At 35.2% G+C, this 20,462-nt stretch overlaps 1 protein-coding gene and 1 pseudogene across 1 annotated transcript in view; one reads left to right on the top strand and one right to left on the bottom strand.

Annotated features, from left to right (window-relative positions):
- Positions 1-861: 861 nt before the first annotated feature.
- The window catches only part of MEOX2 (mesenchyme homeobox 2), a 63,934-nt gene continuing 44,333 nt past the window's right edge, over positions 862-20,462 (bottom strand). The window contains exons 2-3 of the mRNA XM_047695622.1: positions 17,757-17,929; positions 862-2,269 (exon numbers count right to left, since the gene is read on the bottom strand). Of these exons, the coding sequence (XP_047551578.1) occupies positions 2,045-2,269; positions 17,757-17,929 (398 nt within the window). The 3' untranslated portion in view covers positions 862-2,044. The remainder of the gene's footprint in view (positions 2,270-17,756; positions 17,930-20,462) is intronic.
- Positions 5,555-5,671, top strand: LOC125081572 (uncharacterized; annotated as a pseudogene).

Below are 20,462 nucleotides of genomic sequence, written 5' to 3' on the forward strand. Positions count from 1 at the left end.
CAGTTAATTTAGAAATATTGCTAACTGCTGTGATAACATTTATAACACAAAGGAAAAAAGTGACATAAACAATGTAATTTTTAAAAATTTCTTGAATACTCTCCATATATTATGTTAGAGTAAGTAAACTGAGATCATTCACATTTTTTTTTTTCAATCTCACCATTCTAAAGCAAATGAAATTAAATAATGATGTTTTGGAAATTTTTACTGATTAGTTTTCTCTATTTCTATTTCGAATTACTTTGTGGGAAGAGAGAGTTTCTGGGTATTTCTAAACATTTTAGATTACAATAGGGAACAAATGAAAAAGTATTATAAAGTTATTAGTAGGACTTAGATATCTAATGCATATGCAACCATGCACAAAACAAAATACATTAGTAAATCCTTAACTTCTTACACTGGTAATGTCTATTAGGACTGAGCATTTGGATTCGCCTATTTAGTTTATTTTCACATCAAAAACTCTGGATGTTTTAACTTAGGAACAATCAATGGATTCATATCTATTAGATGTAAGTTTCAAAATGTGTAACTGTTATTTTTACCTCATTTTGACAAATAATAGTACTTTTTCCCCTTTTATGTTCAATTTCATAAAATACACACAGAAGTCCATTTGGCATATTCTTCAAATCAGGTAAGCGATTTAATACATATGTATTCTTAAATATTTTTTGATTATCCAATGATTTATTTTTTTTTCACAGTTAAAAAATACAGAAACCAGAGAAAAAAATGTAGATGATTCATTTATTATGATCATCTGGATATACACAACTGCAGATGAATTTAGGACTATGAGTATTTACATTAAAACCTGTAAAAATTTAGGAAATCACAGTAGGGAGACCAAAATTATTTACAAAGAATCATTTATTAAACATTTTTTTTTTTTTACAAAATACAAAGATTGCTGTTCTGCATGAATACATCATATATGAAAAAAATAATGTTTTTACTGAATCTCATTTGAAGACATTCAGAATTTTATCTTCTACCAACTTGAGGAATCAATTTTGCTTTGCAACTTGTCTAATGCCATCACCAATCAAGGGGAAACCTTTTCCTTGTTAATTAAATCATATAACAGCTAGCATTTTAAAGAAATAAAATCAGACAAAGTCTGTCAAACAAAGCTCTTTCTGTAAGTTAACTGATTTGCCTATGATCCTAAATTTTTTGTCAAGCTATAAGATAGGAAGAATTGAGGAGCTAGGTTAAGTTTCATAATAATGTATTAGCAGCAGTTGATAGAAAATGCAACATAAGGTTTGTTTTGTCTGTGGTACAAGAATATGTCCTATCAGACACTAATGTATTTTCCTCTACTTGAACACAAGTAAGCATGTGCTGATTGTTTCTGGGATGACAAAGTGTATAAACAGACAGGAAGCTGGTTCTGGTTGTCATCGTGAGTGCCTGTTTTCATCAGCTAATATGAATGCATCGCTAAACTTAGTGAAGACAGGAAAATGACTTAAGGGTAATATATACAGAGTTAAAATACATTTTTTATCCACTTAAGAGTGATTTCAGGCACTGTGGCTATTCAGGATAAAATGTTTCATGGTTTATTCTTGATAGCAATTTAATTGTCAGTGCAAGCGAAAGCAAATACCTCCCCACTGTCATGCGCGTGACCTCGTACATCTGGAATGTTTAAAGCGAGTTCATCTTCTGCATCTTCATTTTGGAGGCTTCTTGAATTAAAATGTCTCATAGTTTGCTCTTGATAGCAATTTAATTTTCAGTGCAAGCAAAAGCAAACATACCTGCTTACTGTCACACACACGACCAACATATCTGGAATACTCAAAGCAAGTTCATCTCCATCTTCACTGAGGAAACATCTTTCATAAGCGGCACTTAGTGTAAACCCTCTATAGATCGGAAAATGAAAAAAAGACTGGAGATGCCTGACTTTAATAATATTTAAAAAAATCACTGTCATCGTCATCTGTCTGTGTAAACGATGTTTGAGTAAGGCTTGCCATCACAACATTTCTTTCCTGAGAAGGGAGCTGATCCTCTCTGTGTATCATAAGTGTGCGTGCTCTGAACTGTGGTCACTGTCGTGGCTGTCTTCATTTACTAGAGAGTCCCCTGTCTGCTGGAGGGTGGCTGCACCGATCCCCGAGAGCTCTGAAGGGAGAAGTGTTCCTTTTTTCACATTCACCAGTTCCTTTTCTCGAGCAGCAGCTCCCTGCTGTCCTCCTTTTACTCTCTTCCATTTCATTCGCCTGTTCTGGAACCAGACTTTGACCTTTAACGAAGAAAAGGAACAAATGAAAGAAAGAAAAAAAAGAAAGACAACGAAATGGCATTTTTTCCTTCTTTTGGGTCGTCAATGTAAAAATAGCCCCTCAGAGACTTAGACAAGGACACTGTGAAGGAGTGAATATGAAAAATCAGCATTGAATTTAACCACATAACATATTTATGAGGGTGATCTGAGCTTTCAGAAGATGCATACAGAATACTCTATGTCGTATTTTACAACATGCTGTATAAGAAGAACAAATGGCAGAAAACCATCATTTGGGGTTTCTCAAAGGTACTTGGCTTTATAAAGAGTTTCTATGACTATCAGCTAACATTTTAATAATGATCCTGGTCAAACATCTTTTTCTTCCAAGTTCTTTGACTTGACATTTAGCTGTCAATTCCTGAACCAATTTCAAGTGTACTCAGAGAGCTATTGGGAAAGCTACATCTCAAAGGACCATTCTGTGCCACCGCATTCACAAAGCTTTACGTGACCATTCCACCTCAGTGTGAGTTCATCTTAGAAACTATATATTTTGCGGGGCACCTGGATGGCTCAGTGGATTAAGTCTCTGCTTTCAGCTCAGGTCATGATCTCAGGATCCTGGGATTAAGCCCCACATCGGGATCCCTGCTTAGCAGGGAGCCTGCTTCCCCTTCTCTCTCTGCCTGCCACTCTGCTCACTTGTGATCTCTTTCTCTGTCAAATAAATAAAGTAAATCTTTAAAAAAAACTATATATTTCAAACCATATATATATTTCCTATAAGCTTTGTAGACATAAGGTTCCTTCTAAAATTTAACTGAATTTGCCTAACACATTAAAGTATATATGTCATAAAATAAAAAATCTAAATAAATATGCATTAAATGACCACTTATTTTCAGAACCAGAATAATATTGGCATCATTTCATCTTCTTGTTTTGGAGGAACTTTATGTTCATGTTGCGTTTCTCATTAAGCTAAGTGGTCCTTTTACATTACATTGATCTGTCTATTCCAATCAAAGTTACCACATGCTTGAATTTTGTGCTTATCATCTCTAAGCCTTTATATAAAACAACCAACCAAAATAAACAACAGTTTGTGAATTACAAGTGACCTGAAAAAGTACTATTTAATTTTGCTTGTCTTTTATATTTATCAAAACAGGATGTTTCTAACTACAGGCTTCTTGACCTACCCATGTTGATTCAAGAGACTTCAATCATTCATTCTTTATGATTGTATACTATTCCATTGTGTGAATATACCACAGTTTATCCATTCTGCTGTCCATGGGCACTTGAATTATTTTCTTTTTTTTCCCCCTTTTATAAATGATACTGCTATAAGCATTCTCACATTTGTGTTCTGATAAATATATGACAGAACTTCTCTGAGTGTATCATTCAGGGATTGCATCAATGGGTCACAGAATATATGAACATTCAACGTAACATGGTAATATGGAAAAACTGTTGTCCAAAGTTGCATCAATTTACACCCCACATAAACACGTGGAGTCCAGTGTGTAAGAGTTGTTACTGATCAAGCCCCATACTGGGTGTAGAGATTACTAAAAAAAAAAAATCAACCTTAAAAACAACAACAAAAACTTGCTGATGGGTGTTCATGTGTTACTGTTACTTAATAACCAAACGATCAGTAGTTACCTTTTATTATATACCTATTTAAAGCTAGGCAACTATATTAAATATTCTAAATATATATATATATGTATATATATATGTATATATATATGTATATATATGTGTGTATATATATATATATATATATATAGAATGTATATTCTATATATAAACTATATATTCTAATAGTCACAATTTTTTCCAGATCTTTAACATTATTCCGATTTTATAGATGAGGAAGTTGAGACTCAAAGGTTAAGTAACTTGTCTAAGATGACACAGAGGGGAATACGGGATGCCAGAATTTAAACCTGGGGGTGGTTTGGCTTCAGAATAGGCTTTTGTTGTTGTTGTTCCTGTTTTATTTCAAATTCTTACTTTTTAAGTATTTAGAATAGAAAAATAAAACATATAAAGTATGTGAACTCCATCCATATGATTACTATCATTCATGTAATTCTCCTACTCGATATAATTAGGTTCGTAAATATGACACTATTTCCTGTACTATAATTTAGGTAATTATACTACTCAATTTAATTACCTTTGCAAGCTTGACATCGCATGTTGCATTAGATCTTTTCCACATGAGTTGGGTTCTACTCCTGGCTTCACTTCTAAGTTTCTGTGTGAATTTGAGAAAATTATACTTCTCTCTACCCCAATTTTCATATTTGTAATATTGGAATAATGAGCCTTTCAAGATTCTCCATAGGGACATTTTCTCTGCGGACAGTTCCAGATGGAAGAAACACATCATCATCATCGTCACCAAGAGCTGAAACATTCAGTCAAAATAATCTTGGCAGAAAATGGGAGAAATAGATTTCTTTTAAAATCTATACTTATTTCCTTTTCTGGGAGAAGGGGTACAGTAGTTCTATAATAACAGTATAAAACCTGTTATGTGTAATTCTAAATGAGAAAAATGTAAGAATATGGTATTGATTTTAGAAGTCATATAGGCTATTTTGTGTTGTTTTCTGTAACCATGTGAAAATTTGCCATTTCACTTTTTTTTAAACAGACTGATAAAAGACTTTCATAGTTTTCAATGGTAGATATATGTGCATACATACATGTATGGATGTATGAATACATAAAGACACATACATGTAAATGTATGTGAAAGCATTTGATAATTATACAGTAATTATATACTATTTTTCTTTAGAGATTAAATTACATATTTGATACTAGAAATCCATGAAATTAATAACAGAAAAAAATAGCAACAAATACATGATGGGTCCATCTTATGAAAATGGAAAGGAAGAATGCAAAATATCAAAAGTCAGTGTGTCTGGATTTATTTTCAAATATTCTATAAAATATTGAGGTGAATTGAAATGAGAAAACATGTTTTTCCACTAGGATAACAATATTAAAAATAAAATTTATAAAAGTAATCCCAGATTATAAAGCAGTATTTCCACTAGAATATTAATACTAAAGTTTTATAAGTAAATATAGTTTAATTCTGTTATCACCTTATAATCCAGCTTCATTGGTTGAATTGAAAAAAAAAAGTTTCTGTTTTATTTTGTTTCCGATTAGCTAAGTATAATCATTCAAATGCCTGACACTTCATTTTTAAAAAAATAGATATGCTATTTATTTTCATTAAACTTTACATGTGCATTTTATATAATCGCTTCTTGGCCTTTGGTTAAGATCAAGTGTATTATCCATTCTTATCAGTTTAATAATCTGCATTTATAAACTAGACAGAGCAAAATTAATCTCACATTTCCTTAGTGAATTTCAAGCTCCATTCATTCATTTATATAGTTGGCATTAGTGAATGTCTAGCAACAGCTACTGTGTTAGATCAAAAATGGAAGAGGTTAGAGGGAGAAATGTACAAATAAATAAGACAAAGTCCCTGCCCTCAAGACATTCAGAGTCAAGAAAAGAGACATATAAGTAATAGTTTATTGACCATATATGAAAGCCTTTGATATAAAGATTAGCTTCATATTTTATAGAATATCCTTAAACTGTCATTCTAGTTGGTATCGTTGCTAATCCATTATTAAGAGATTCACCCAATGGTCCATGATATAGTAAAGAACTCTACCGCCACGGTCACTATTCCACATGGCTATGCTGCCACATAATTATTATAGCAAATTGTTTGTTTCCTCTGGGAATCTCGTGCTCTTGATATTATTGACATGAGAATTTTTTATCCTTTATGACCTAGAGTCATACCATAGGTCCTAAGAAATTGGGCCATGAGACATTTTGCATATAATTAAAACAAATCTGTCCATCTGGGCACATAATAAATAAACTTTGTGAACTTTCATCATTGTGGGAGTCCTAAAGTCAATTTTATCTTCTAGTGTACAATTTCTCTGGAAAGTGCTAGATAAATGAGGTTTTTGTTTTTGTTTTTTCAAATACTTCCTTTTTCAAGCTTGGATCTAAGGCAAGCTTCCATATAAAGTGCATTTTGTTTTGTTACATAGTATGATTAACAATTCAGATAAAAATAAATTCTTTATCCAAAGAAACTGAGTTATGAAAAAATACTATTATTCATGAAATTAAAGCAATATGAATCAAACCTTATAGACCCCTAATATCTATGCATACAGACAGCTTTCAAAAAATATATTAAAAAGTAACAAACATATAATAGCCTGCTGTATTATAGTAGTGAATATTTAAAGTGCTCGGTTATACACCTTACTTCTCAGAACATTTGCTTATTAAGAAGTCTCACTTGTGGGCGCCTGGGTGGCTCAGTGGGTTGAGCCACTGCCTTCAGCTCAGGTCATGATCTCAGGGTCCTGGGATCGAGTCCCGCATCGGGCTCTCTGCTCAGCAGTAAGCCTGCTTCCCTCTCTCTCTCTCTATCTGCCTGCCTCTCCGTCTACTTGTGATCTCTTTCTGTCAAATAAATAAATAAAATCTTAAAAAAAAAAAAAGAAGTCTCACTTGTTATCCCTTAGCATACATTTCCTGGATGATCAAACTACTGTATAAATAAACAGAAAATCATTTATTCACATCTTGACTGTTTTTACTGAAGAAAGCAGCCAAGAGATTTTTGCTGTGATTAATTTGTCTGAATGACGTATTTCAGAATTTAGAAATCATATCTTGTCCTGTGAGAATCATAGCTGCCATTGGCTAAACATTCGTTTTACCTTTTTATTTAATTTATTTAGTCATTCACATTACAGCCTTCTATATAAAAGTCCATAAATACCTGTCCTTTTAGGGCTCACAGTATATCACAGGAGAACACAAGTGAAATATGCACCTGCAACTGCCACACAATTTCCTAAGATGGCCAGAAGCAAATAGATTGATAGGATGTTGGACTACATAAGGCCGTAACCCATATTTATATAACACCATAAATGTCTGTCTTTTGAAGAAGCAAACATTAACACCAAACATCTGGATGAAAACTGAATATTTCAGTGACATATCTAGAGGTTTCTAAACATCTGGAATTTGTAGATTTAATACTCTGTTTTCATTTGTATCTGGGCACTTGAAATACTGTAGACATTATCTAACAAATATTTATTCACATCTTTACCATATGAAAACATGCAGAGAATAATTTTATAAGTACAATTTTTCAGATCTAATCATATGCCCTGAGATTAAATTTGGTCACAGCAGCTGATCTAGTAAGCCAAGGTAAACAGACCCTAGAAAGACTTACCCAAGTAATTCAGTGGCAAAGTCAGCAGTTGAACTGAAGAATTAGAACCAAGAATGCTCCATAAGGTAAGGATGTAAAATGGGAAAAGAAATACTCCTCCTGCCTGAACGGATTTATATCTGATTAAGAGAAGGAATCGGGGCGCCTGGGTGGCTCAGTGGGTTAAAGCCTCTGCCTTCGGCTCAGGTCATGATCTCAGGGTCCTGGAATCGAGCCCCGCATCGGGCTCTCTGCTCAGTGGGGAGCCTGCTTCCTCCTCTCTCTCTCTGCCTGCCTCTCTGCCTACTTGTGATCTGTCTGTCAAATAAATAAATAAAAATCTCTAAAAAAAAAAAAAAAAAAGAGAGAGAGAAGGAATCCCTCAGCTGTTTCAAGGAGTATACGGGAGCAACCAGTTGACTGGGCTGTTTCTAATGCCTTACAACTTATGGTTGGGTGGTACAGTGTGGGTGTGTAGGAGGATGAAGGGTGCTAGGACACATTCCATGACTACAGCCTGAGTTCTTGTTTAGAGGGCTGCCTTTCATGAGTATCCCCTATTTTAGCACAATGTTTAAGACCAATGAATCATTTCCTCACCTCTGTAATTTTCAGTTTTGAAACCTCTTTTTTTCCCCCCTATTTAGAATGCTTGAGAATTAGGCTCACCAATGTCATCATAAAATATTTGCTATCTTGCATATTTTTAAACAAAGTGAACACACATTAGCTACTGGGAGCAGTAGGCAAGTTATATATTCAAAAAACCCTTTTTTGAGGCAATAAATGAAATTATCCATAATAAATTGTATGTTATGGGTGTTATTACAAGCCAATGACACATTTCTCCTTTCCAAAAATGCAACCAAAGTAGTAGTCATTCACATGATGGGCAAAATTCTCAGAGGAGTGATTCCTTTTAACTGACTTTTTAGAAATGTAGTAGAGTACATTAGTACAGTAGTAAGATGCTAATGACAATACCTCTTTCTGTCATACTTGAGGAAATTCAACTCGAATGGCCTATTTCAATAATATTTACAGGGAAATTCATTATTCCTAATCCTATTTTTTACAAAATTAAAAAATAGGTATGCCTTTTAGTTATTTTAAGTGAAATACTGTTTACCTGAGCATGGTGTGAACATATGACTTCAGTAAATTTGTGTGGAAATACCAAAACTAAATTAGGAAACTTTATCCTTTATTGTGTTAAAAAATTCCTAACTAGCAAATCTTTAATACATAAAATTGTGTATTCTGAGCCGCTACCCATACTTGTTTTGTTCACACCCCTGAGATCAACTAGAATGATGGCCTCTGTTCACAACATTTTCCTAATCTCTGGGATGAAGTTTAACAAGAGTTAGCAGCATATCACAGTCAATATATAACATTTTGACTAACAGACTCTTCTAGTCATGATCTAATTAAGTGAAACCCATCAAATATAAATATGTGGTTGAAATATAGGAACACATTTTTCTTTCTTTTTTATAATTTTTTAAAAGATTTTATTTATTTATTTGAGAGAGAGAGTGAGAGAGAGCATGAGAGGGGAGAAGGTCAGAGGTAGAAGCAGACTCCACATGGAGCTGAACTCGATCCCAGGACTCCGGGATCATGACCTGAGCCAAAGGCAGTCACTCAACCAACTGAGCCACCCAGGCACTCCGGAACACAGATATTTTTATCAGCACAGTAGAAAAAGGCAACTTTCTATGGTTCAATCTAATGAGATTAATATTCTGATTATTTCCAGACAAGCTTGTATATATGAGCCTTCACCACACTCATCATTTCATTTATTTAGGGATTTAGGGATTACATCCTAAGATTATTCTTAAAAAGTATAATAGTAATTATTACTATCATATTCAAATGCACTGACTACAAAAAATAGTCTATAACCTAAACATCTGGAAAAAGTTCAAAAATTAAAAAAAATAACTGTCCAGGGGCACCTGGGTGGCTCAGTCCATTAAGTGTCTGCCTTTGGGTCAGGTCATGATCCCAAGGTCAGTGCTCAATGGAGAGTCTGCTTCTCCCTCTCCGTGTGTCCCTGCCCCCATTTGGGTTCTTTCTCTTTCTCACCCTCACTCTCTCTCAAATAAAATAAATAAAATCTTAGAAAAAAAGTCCATCATTAAAAATGAGAAATAATAGATTTGAAGCTAAAAATCTATTCCAAATTGAATGCATTTCTGAGGTTTTCATGAAGAGTGATGTGACTATGACAACTAATTGGCAGAAAGTCTTTTACAGTTCTCTTAGGTCTGTATTTATCATTTTATGGATGTCATAGACCATATACATATACTGATGCATAGACTTATGTAAATAATAGAACAGGTCTTTAGAACTGAAGGTGTCTAACACAAAACTGGCTCCTCAAAATTTCTGGGAGCTTCTTAGTTTTAGAATTCTTTAAATGACCAAAAAAAAAAAAAATCACATGTATGCAAGGACAGTGTGGAAAAGGAATAACATTTCATAGCAAAAATTTCTTTCTTTAGCATTAACACTTTAAAATGATGATCCCAGGGACACCTGGGTGGCTCAGTTGGTTAAGTATCTACCTTTGGCTCAGGTCATGACCCTGAGTCCTAGGATTGAGTCCTGCATCAAGCTCCCTGCTTAGCAGGGAGCCTGCTTCTCCCTCTGCCTGCCAGCCCTCCTGGTTGTGCCCTCTCTCTAACAAACAAATAAATAAAATCTTTTAAAAAATAAAATAAAATAAGATGGTGATCCTGCGATGCAATGCATATTATGTTTCAGAATGTTGTTGATTTACTGATTAAGTATAAATTAATATATTTATTTCTTTATTGAAGAAATTGGGAAATAAAATGTGGCAATTCAGAGATTAAAAAGAATTATCTTTATCATTATACCAGAGTGATGAATGTTCATAGCAAGAATGTGTAGAGCAAATTTTAATAAAGTTTTTAAAATAAAGACCATTTTATAGTGTGTGTAAATATATATAATATAGAAAGATAGCAATATAAATATATATCTATATGTATATATACATGCATATATATGTGTGTGTATGTATATACAGACATATCTGTACATTGGTATCTTGATCCATCTAACATTTAAAAAATTGATTTGTTATATATGCTCAAGACTGTTTCAATAAGGTTAGGGCCTTATTTTTCTGAGAATTTTTTCTACATTATTGTTTAGATATTTATGTTTATGTTTTTATATATATTTAGATATATGTTTAGATATTTATATTTATAAATTATTAGAGATCAGTCAATTGATTTCTCAGCCTTCTACATTATACAGGTAACATTTCTAAAAATTGATTTAAGACAGGTTTAAATCATTGAACTTTCTTTATAGATCTTGCTTTATAATTGATTGTCTTACATTACTCTTCTTATTTCCTAGTCTTTGGGGTTTTTTTTGTAGTATGTAAGATAGTTCTGAATCTGCCTTTTAGATTGCACATTGTGCCGGGGTGCCTGGATGGCTCAGTTGGTTAAGGCTCTGACTGTTGATTTTGCCTGGGGTGGTGGTCTTGAGGTTGTGGGATCGATCCCCAAGTCAGGCTCCCTGCTGAGTGGGGAGTATGCTTTCTCTCTCTCCCTCTCCCTTTGTCCCTGCTCTCACTCTTTCTCTAAAATAAATAAATAAATAAATATTTAAAAAAGTAAAGATTATACATTGTTCATATGCATTCCTTAAAAAAAAAAAAACAGCAGTACTCAGGCAATACCTCTTTCCATTACAAATGAAGATTCCATCACATTCCATCATCAACTCCTCCACCTTATGTTAACCACCATTTCTCTACTAGGGGTTAACTCATGTTTAATCTATTATTTTTTTAATTTTTACTTTTTAAAAAGATTTTATTCATCTATTTGAGAGAAAGAGAGAACGAGCAGGGGTGGGGCAGAGAGAACGAGCAGGGGTGGGGCAGAGGGAGAGCGAGAGAATCTCAAGCAGGCTCCCCAGTGAACCCAGAGCCCGAGGCCAGGAGGGGCTCGAACCCACTACCCTGAGATCAGGACCTTTGCCAAAACCAAAAATCAATGCCCAACCGACCGAGCCACCCAGGCACCCCTCATGTTTAATCTTTTAAAACAGCAGACACACCATGATTTAAGCAAAGAAACATCTTATTGTTACTTCCGGTGACTGTTAAATACTATTCTAAAGAAATAAGGAAATATTCTAAAATCATTGGCTTCGCAGGTAATCTTGAATTAAACAGACAATATGTCTGGTCATGGAGAATAATTTATTAGTTAAATAACTAAAAGCATTCATATGAATTTATAGAAATAAACTTTCAAAGGACAGGGATTATGTAAATTGATGAGCAAACAACAAAACCGCTGTTAATTTGGCACATGGAAAATTCTTCTTCACAGTGATCCAAAAAACTAGATGCCTATTTTGAAAATACTTGGCACTGAGCCATTTAATGATTTAGAAGTAACAAACAAAGCATAATCCCTCTCATTTCCAATAATGGAATATGATCCAAGTAGGTGGGATTTTCCACTTATCTTGGCAGAGGTATCATGCATTTGGTCTGTTTATTCCAGTAATCTTTGCTAGTTTACAAATCTGCAACACTGCACCTTTATTAGCTTTGTGAAATAAAAGGATCTCCCATTCTTTCAATATTTGACAGCTTTAACTGTATAAAAATGTCCATTTTGTCACTCCTGTTATAGTTTCCTGCAGCTGCCTTCTCTCTTCTTCCCACAGTGAGGTATTAAAAAGTTGGCAGCAGCTTTCTCCAAGTGTGTCTGGACAGGTGAAAAAGGCCAGAATAAGCGTGTCAAATGTAAAAATACCTTGGGACAGGAGGGTCTTTGGACTGATGGGCTCTTCATAATATTCCAAGGGGCTCTGCCAATTGAGGATTATTAGCTGTTGATTGAGAAGGGTATATAAGAGTATGTTGTAAAATGGAAACTCTAAGTTAGAAGCTGGGAGATACTAGAGTGGTAACTTCCACACAAGAGCAGTATATAATTAAAAATATTTGAAGCTTGGGGCGCCTGGGTGGCTCAGTGGGTTAAAGCCTCTGCCTTCAGCTCAGGTCATGGTCCCAAGGTTCTGGGATCGAGCCCCATATGGGGCTCTCTGCTCCGCGGGGAACCTGCTTCCTCCTCTCTCTCTGCCTGCCTCTCTGCCTACTTGTGATTTCTATCTGTCAAATAAATAAATAAAATCTTTAAAAAAAAAATATTTGAAGCTCAACTGTGTTCTGGTATCTCCATTTTTATTTAACATAAAATAATTTTCTTTAATACCAATGTGCTAATGTGGAATTACTTTGCAGAATGAGCCTCTTTTTCTTCTTCTTCTTCTTTGACCAGATGGAGTTCAAGTGTGATTATAAACTTCCCTGACCTATTAAGGTATTGCATTATGGGAGACACAAGCATTAAGACTCTGACTTCTTTGTATAATTGCAGAAACTGTTCTTCAGGTAGGGATTTGAAAATTCAGGTCCTGAGTAGTATTTAAGGATTTAATATATCATACTTTTTTCCTTAAAGGAAATCTAATCATCTTAGTAAATCTGTTTTTTATAGTAAGTCTTTATAAGGACATGTACGGGGCCTATAATAAAATGCAGCAAGTAGGGCACCTGAGTGGCTCAGTGGGTTAAGTCTCTGCCTTCAGCTCAGGTCATGGTTTCAGGGTTCTGGGATCGAGTCCCACATTGGGCTCTCTGCTCAGCAGAGAGCCTATTTCCCCCTCTCTCTCTGCCTGCCTACTTGTGATCTCTCTCGCTCTCTCTGTCAAATAAATAAATAAAATCTTTAAAAAAAATGCAGCAAGTATGTTGATTAGTGATATAAACAAAGTAGGGGTAAATACAAATAACATATCAGTTATACACAAGCACACTATATGAAATTCCTAGATGAGGGGCACCTGGGTGGCTCAGTGGGTTAAAGCCTCTGCCTTCAGCTCAGGTCATGATCCCAGGGTCCTGGGATCGAGCCCCACGTCGGGCTCTCTGCTCCGCAGGGAGCCTGCTTCCTCCTCTCTCTCTCTCTCTCTCTCTCTCTCTCTGCCTACTTGTGATCTCTGTCTGTCAAATAAATAAATAAAATCTTAAAAAAAAAAAAAAGAAATTCCTAGATGAAAGTACATCTAAAGACTACTTCTGATTATAAATCATGTTTTCATTTAGGAGAAAGTTATTTCTGTAAAACAGTTCTGCCATAAATTGTTATAGATTATTTAATACTGATTTTTTTCTCTTTACATTATACACATACAAGTTCTACCTTAGCATTTGAGTCTTGAAAAGCTTTTACAAAGTCAAGAAAAAATATTTTGGGAGATTGAAAATCCTATTAAAGTTAAGGAAAACACTGTACAATATGGAGTTAGATGTAAGTCTCAGGTTATTTTAAAGTATGGCAAGATAAATCCTGCAGAATGGATATTAAAAAGTACATGTCTATAATTAGAATATTTTACGTCTGGAAATCCTGTAAAAGGGGTGTTATTTAAGAATACGTAGGGTTGGGATATAGATTACATAGATAAGCAAGTATAGCACTAATGCAAAATCAAAGTACTGGAATTGCTGTGTCACAATTAAAAGAAGATGAATTAAATGGGTTCAGTTTATAACTCTACATTTATAACTTTAAAAGCCCAAGCTTGAGAAAATAAACTGAAAATGTCTCACTGGGACAAGAGCTCTGGCATGTTGGAGGAATCTGCTTTCAGACCTTTAAGAATAATAAAATTGATGACTGACAGCATACAGCATTTTTCTGATAAATTTAGCATAGTAAAATTTGTCCCAGAAAACATAAATAAAGCCTTCAGATTCTCAATTTAAGATACTGAGTGTACACAGAAGTCTAGGAGTAAAATGAAATCTGGCATAATCAGGAACATTTTCCCTACAACCTCGTCATTCCTCTCTTGTGACATTCAACACTCATCATAATTGGTAGTACTTGTTCAATCTTTCCCTCTTCCATGTTCTAGCAGAGACTCGTCTAACTTATTTTAGGGAGATTTTATTTCTAGCATCTAGCTCAACAAATATTTGTGTTACAAAATAATTCAATATACCTTGAAAAGCAAAGATTCCCACCCCCTCTTTGTTGACAATTGTGTTTTATAGTTTATGCCAGAAATTCTTTCATATCCATTATGACATATAAACCTGAGTAGAAGCAAGAGAAGGTAGTTTTAATTTCCATTTTGTGCCTTGGGGAGATTTTTACTGGCCTAAGAATACACAATTTCAATTGGAAGATCTAGTTGTTTTGTTCCAACTTCTATCAAAATAATTCAGTTTCTTCTTACTAACACAGAGTGGCCCTCTAAAGACTTAATTTTGATTGGGAATTTGGATTCCACATGCATACATCTCCTTTTCATATGAACTTGCAAAACTGGAAATAAAGATTTATAGGATAAAAAAAATCTTCTGCACAATACAAATTTCAATTCTTTGAAAATCCAATTATATCTCAAAAGGTGTTTTTGTTTTTTCCCCTATGATCCTATAGTTAAATTGTTTCAGTAATGGCCTCTGACAAATGTTACTTTCCTTCCTGGTACCCATTCCTTTAGATGGTCCCCTTGTACGTTGACAATGTGCTTGGTCATATGACTTGTTTTAGACAATGAGGCACAGTAGTAAATATGTGGTAAGCAGAGTCTTTGAAAGCCCTTGTACACTGGAGTTTTCCTTCTACTTTTGGTAATGCTTCTACCCCCATTTGAAAAGTCCCAGAGAGCCTATTAGAAGAAGATGAAACCACACACAACAGAGACAAGTGTCCCAGCCGAGGCTATCTAGACCAACCAGCTCTTCAAACCCACCGGTGACTGCAGCTCTGTGTCTGAGGCATTTAGGTAAGGCCAGCAGTCTAACTATCCAATGAGCCCAGTCAAAACCCCTGACCCACAAAACTGTGAGCAAACTGAACATTGGTTATTAGTTGAAAGATTTCCGAATGGTTTGTTACATAGCAAAGGCTAACTGATACAAAACTGAAAAAGGACCTTAAAAAAACAAAGATTAAAATTGGTGTGTGTGTGTGTGCGCGTGCGCATGCGTATATAATTTTGCTTAAAACTGCACACCATTCTTTTCCATAAATGGCAACTCCAGAAGAAAAAGACATATCCAAAATACCTAATAAATTTCCAGACCAAATTTATAGAATTGCTTCTAAAAATAAATTATTTTTTTTTAATTTTTTTATTTTTTCAGCATAACAGTATTCATTATTTTTGCACCACACCCAGTGCTCCATGCAATCTGTGCCCTCTACAATACCCACCACCTGGTGCCCCCAACCTCCCACCCCCCACCCCTTCAAAATTCTCAGATCGTTTTTCAGAGTCCATAGTCTCTCATGGTTCACCTCCCCTTCCAATTTCCCTCAACTCCCTTCTCCTCTCCATAAAAATAAATTATTTTAAACCAAAAGTGAAACCTCTGCCTTATAATCAGATAATCACAGGGAACCAAAGCCACCCCTGAACAGCAAGCACAGAATCTTCACTTTTCTCTTGACTAAGAGTGCAGTACTGCAAGCCATTATTTCCGTAGGTTGGAAGCAAATCCTAGTTTGTTTCCTTTATGTATCATATAAAACATGATTGCATTTCTTAGAATTCACAGTCTATACACAAGAACATTAATGTGTAATGCCTCCCCTCCCTTTTTTTTTTTTATCTGCTCCCAGTTCTTTTTTAAAATGAAAATAAAACAGGTGTCCAATAATGCAGACTTCAGATTCTCCAACATTTCCAGTAAGCCAAATATTGTACCCTTATGGAGAGAATTTTGTATGTGAAGTTCAAGGGAAGGAAAATGTTGTGCTTCACAACTTAGGCACTAGTCATAATATTTAATAAAACATAAACTGCCAATAAGTAAAACCACATAAAAGTGGTTCTCGATATATTCCCACTACCCAGAAATATCCTTCCAAAAGCTGAAATCGAGAAATCAACAGAGGAAAGCAGATGATTTAAGAAATTGGATAAAATAATTTGCTCTCCTAAGACAGTATTCATTTGTCCACACCCTGTTGGTATTTCTTTGGTGCTGATGGGATCCCTGGAGGAGGTGCACACAGTGAAAGAGGAAATGAGACTCTAGTCCTAGGAGTGCCAATCATAACTGCACTGTCCATAAAGATGTTTGGATTTGCCTTTCAGGAATGTTTTTCTAAAGATTAGCAACTGTTAACCATCAGTAGGCTAGATTCTCCCAGGGCAAATCAGAATCCATAAAAAGAATGCACTGGGAGCACTACTGGAGCAAATAAAATCCAAGAAAAGACCTAAAATATAATTAATTAGAAAAGCATTTTTTAGGTTTTATCAACTGGGGTCCACAGATCATTAATTTCAAAGTGTTCTCTAAATGAATCAATGTCAGAATTTTTAATTTTTGAGACCAAGATAATTTCAAAAATATTTGGGAAATATTTACCAATGATCTATGTTCCCTTACTCCCATGATTTCCCAGCCCCCTTGAACTTAAGTGGTACCACTGATGATTTCCGGACCTTAAAGTATAAATGGAAGTGACATGGGTCACTTCCAGGTGAAAACATTTAAAGGTCAATGCACGAACCTCCAACTCTTTCTTACCTCCTGTGGTTACCAAGGACACCACATGTCGAGATGCCAGAGAGTCAGATTGGGTCCGTGAGTGATTGCTTGTAATGCTGGACTTGTAAAGTTAGTATGGAGACTGAGCAAACAGTGAGCTTTTTTATTATGTCATTGAGGTCTGGGGGTTAATGTGTTATAGTAACATAGCAAACCCTGTCCTGGAGCAAGAGGAAACTAACATGGGGTTGCCAGCTTTCTAGTACACCAAAATAAGGAGACTTTAAAATACAAGCAAACAAAATTGCTCACTACATGCCATCATTATATACAAGAAATAATATTTTTAAACCAAAATATATAGGAAGGACATAATTACAGAATAAAGAATGATTCCTTAAACTGAATAAATGTCATTATCCTTAATTGTATCATTTTGCTGGGCCAAAACTTCATCATGGAATGAACAGAACACCTGTTTTCTCAGTGGTATATAAGAGTCACAGGTATAGATATTTCAAAAATGGTGAGAGAAGACTGTTGACTCAATGTAATTAAAAATACTATATCACAATAATGTCCAACTTTACCTGTCTTTCAGTGAGATCCAGATTTACTGCTATCTCATATCTCCTCAGTCTGGTCAGATAATTATGATGGGCAAATTCTGCTTCAAGTTCTCTGATTTGCTCTTTGGTAAAAGCTGTCCTTTCCTTCCTGGGTTTGCTATTGACTTCTGACTTGTAATTTCCTTCCTGGGAGTCTGGAAAAAAGAAAAAAAAAAAAGTGAGACAATTAGATTGACTTCATTCATTCAAATGTCTTCAATCCCATCATTCATACCAGGCACACATACTGAGTAACTATTTTTTTAGACACTGCATTAGATATGGGAAAAATAGATGGCAAAGACAGTAAAACACAACAGGGTAAGATACATTTCTTATTTTTTTTATCTGCTCTCCAGCCTAAGTGGCAAAGAGTCTACTATTTTTTCAAAATATGGAAAAAAAAATTGCTCTTAATATGATAAAAAGATAAAAAAATAAACCATCTCTGGAAAACAATTTTAGATACAAAATTGTGTTTAATAAGTTGTTTAATATGTACACTTGGGATCTAAGTATGACTGAACGTTTTAAGTCCTAAAAAAAAAAAAAGGCATTGACATAGTATATGAATATTTAAGCAATTCAAATGTTTGGCAACTGAACCACAAGTGTCAGTTCAAGCTCAGACAAAGCATACATAAGAGTGTATATATATTTGCTGACCTTTTAATTTCTATTTAAGTTTGGTCTCTTTGAGGGCAATAGCAATACTATTCTTTTACTTTGCACAATACACATTCCAGTGTGGAATCTATAAATGAAATTGTGTTCGTATAACTCAAACTATGGAAAGTTTTAAAATATTTTTTCATTATATGTGAAAAAAACATAAGATGCACAACACTCGGGTGCCTGGGTGGCTGAGTCAGTTAAACTGAAGACTCTTGAATTTGGCTCAGGTGGTGATCTCAGGGTCCTGGGATTAAGCCTGGCATCTGCCTCTGTGCTGAGTGCAGGGTCTGCTTGAGGATTCTCTCTCTCTTTCCCTCTGCCCCCCCACCCACCTGTGTGTGCATTCTCTCTTTCTCTAAAATAAGTAAATAAATCTTTTTAAAAAGATGAACAACACCTAACAAAAGGTATCCAAATGTCAAATCTTATAATGCCATTTAGAAATAATAATAATTTCGAGCATATTGTTCCATCTTTCTTCCTATGCTTTTAAGGCATAATTAACATATAATATTTCATGTATCCTTATCATATCCCTGAGATGTAGGTTACAAGACATTCTAATATACTCAAGAACAGAATGTGTGCCTATAATGGAAAACAAATTCCACATAAACCAATAACAGATAATCATACCAGCTCTAGTAATTCAGATCAAATCTATCTTCAGGGAAATAGCAACATGATGAAGGTTGATCTAGTAAGCGGTATGTTTGTGCTCTCTTAAATATTACTTCAATTCTCTATTTTAGAGCACGTGCACACAAACCGTGACATCTTTAGAAGGTAAGAGTACAATGAAGTCTTCTATGAGCCCAAATGAGAGAAGTGATAGGAAAAATGATGGGTAATCAAAGATTACAAAGTGTGGGACACCTGGGCGGGTCAGTCAGTTAAGCATCTGATTCTTGATTCTGGCTCCGGTCATGATCAGGGTCATGAGATAGAGCCTGTACTGAGCATGGAGCCTGCCCAGTACAGGCTCCTCTGCCCCTCCCCCATCTCTTAAAAAAAAGGTTCCAAAGAAAGATATTTTAATTTTTTTAAATTGACAAATGTGATACGGTATATTTTTAGGAAAGACCTTTTTGGGCAGCATCGGTTTCTTCATCCAGTCATGCTTAAATATGCTAGGTAATACGTATTATTTAGTGTATACACACACACACACACACACACACACACACACACACACACACACACATTAGTGTTCCTTTCTGTCTGGCGGGGAAAGTCTAACTGAAGTCAAGAGGGTCCTCTATATTGGGAATCCACCAGACAAGGCACTCTAACGTAAAAAGTCTGTTCTGACTCTTAGTAAATCTCTGTTGGCCGGATGTAAAGTTGTGTAGGCCTAGCCGCAGCAGCAGCTACAAAAAGTTCACATCAAAATTTTGGCACACAGGCCATTACTTTTCCTCTGAGGGATCATAGGAGGATTCACTGATGCAGTGGCACCATCGCAAATACCTCAGATTTCACTGACCACATTTCTGGGCTTGTCACTTAGCCCTGCGCTGACACCCCACCTCGGCAGAGCAGGCAGGGCTTGATTCAGGGCAAGAGTGGTTTGTGACATGACACACACGGGCCTTACTGGATACTATGCCACTAGGACAAGATAAGTTCTGTGATAGATGATGTGTGAGTTCTCAGACGGGCTGTGCTCACACAATGCCAACTTCCCCATCTCAAAGTGGAACCTCCCTTTGTCATCCACTTACTGTTTTTAGCTACAGATTTGCCAACCTCTACATCTTTACAACATTTAGCTATTCTGTGAGCGAAACTTGTTGATGACTGATTTTTTTTTAATTTAATGTTTCCATTGGCTGTCCTGGCAGACTGCAAACTCAGTCACAGCCTAGATTACTCAGATAAGTACCTCTCACAGGATCTATATTCTCACATGAATCAAAAGTATTATTGCCAATTTGGAGGCATGCTCAGTCTGAAATCTGCAGCTGATTATTCTTTATATGGGGAAAATACTCCTTTCCTTTCTGTAAAGCA

Source organism: Lutra lutra, chromosome 11 (genome assembly GCF_902655055.1).
Source record: "Lutra lutra chromosome 11, mLutLut1.2, whole genome shotgun sequence".
In the NCBI taxonomy this organism is placed as follows: Eukaryota; Metazoa; Chordata; class Mammalia; order Carnivora; family Mustelidae; genus Lutra; species Lutra lutra.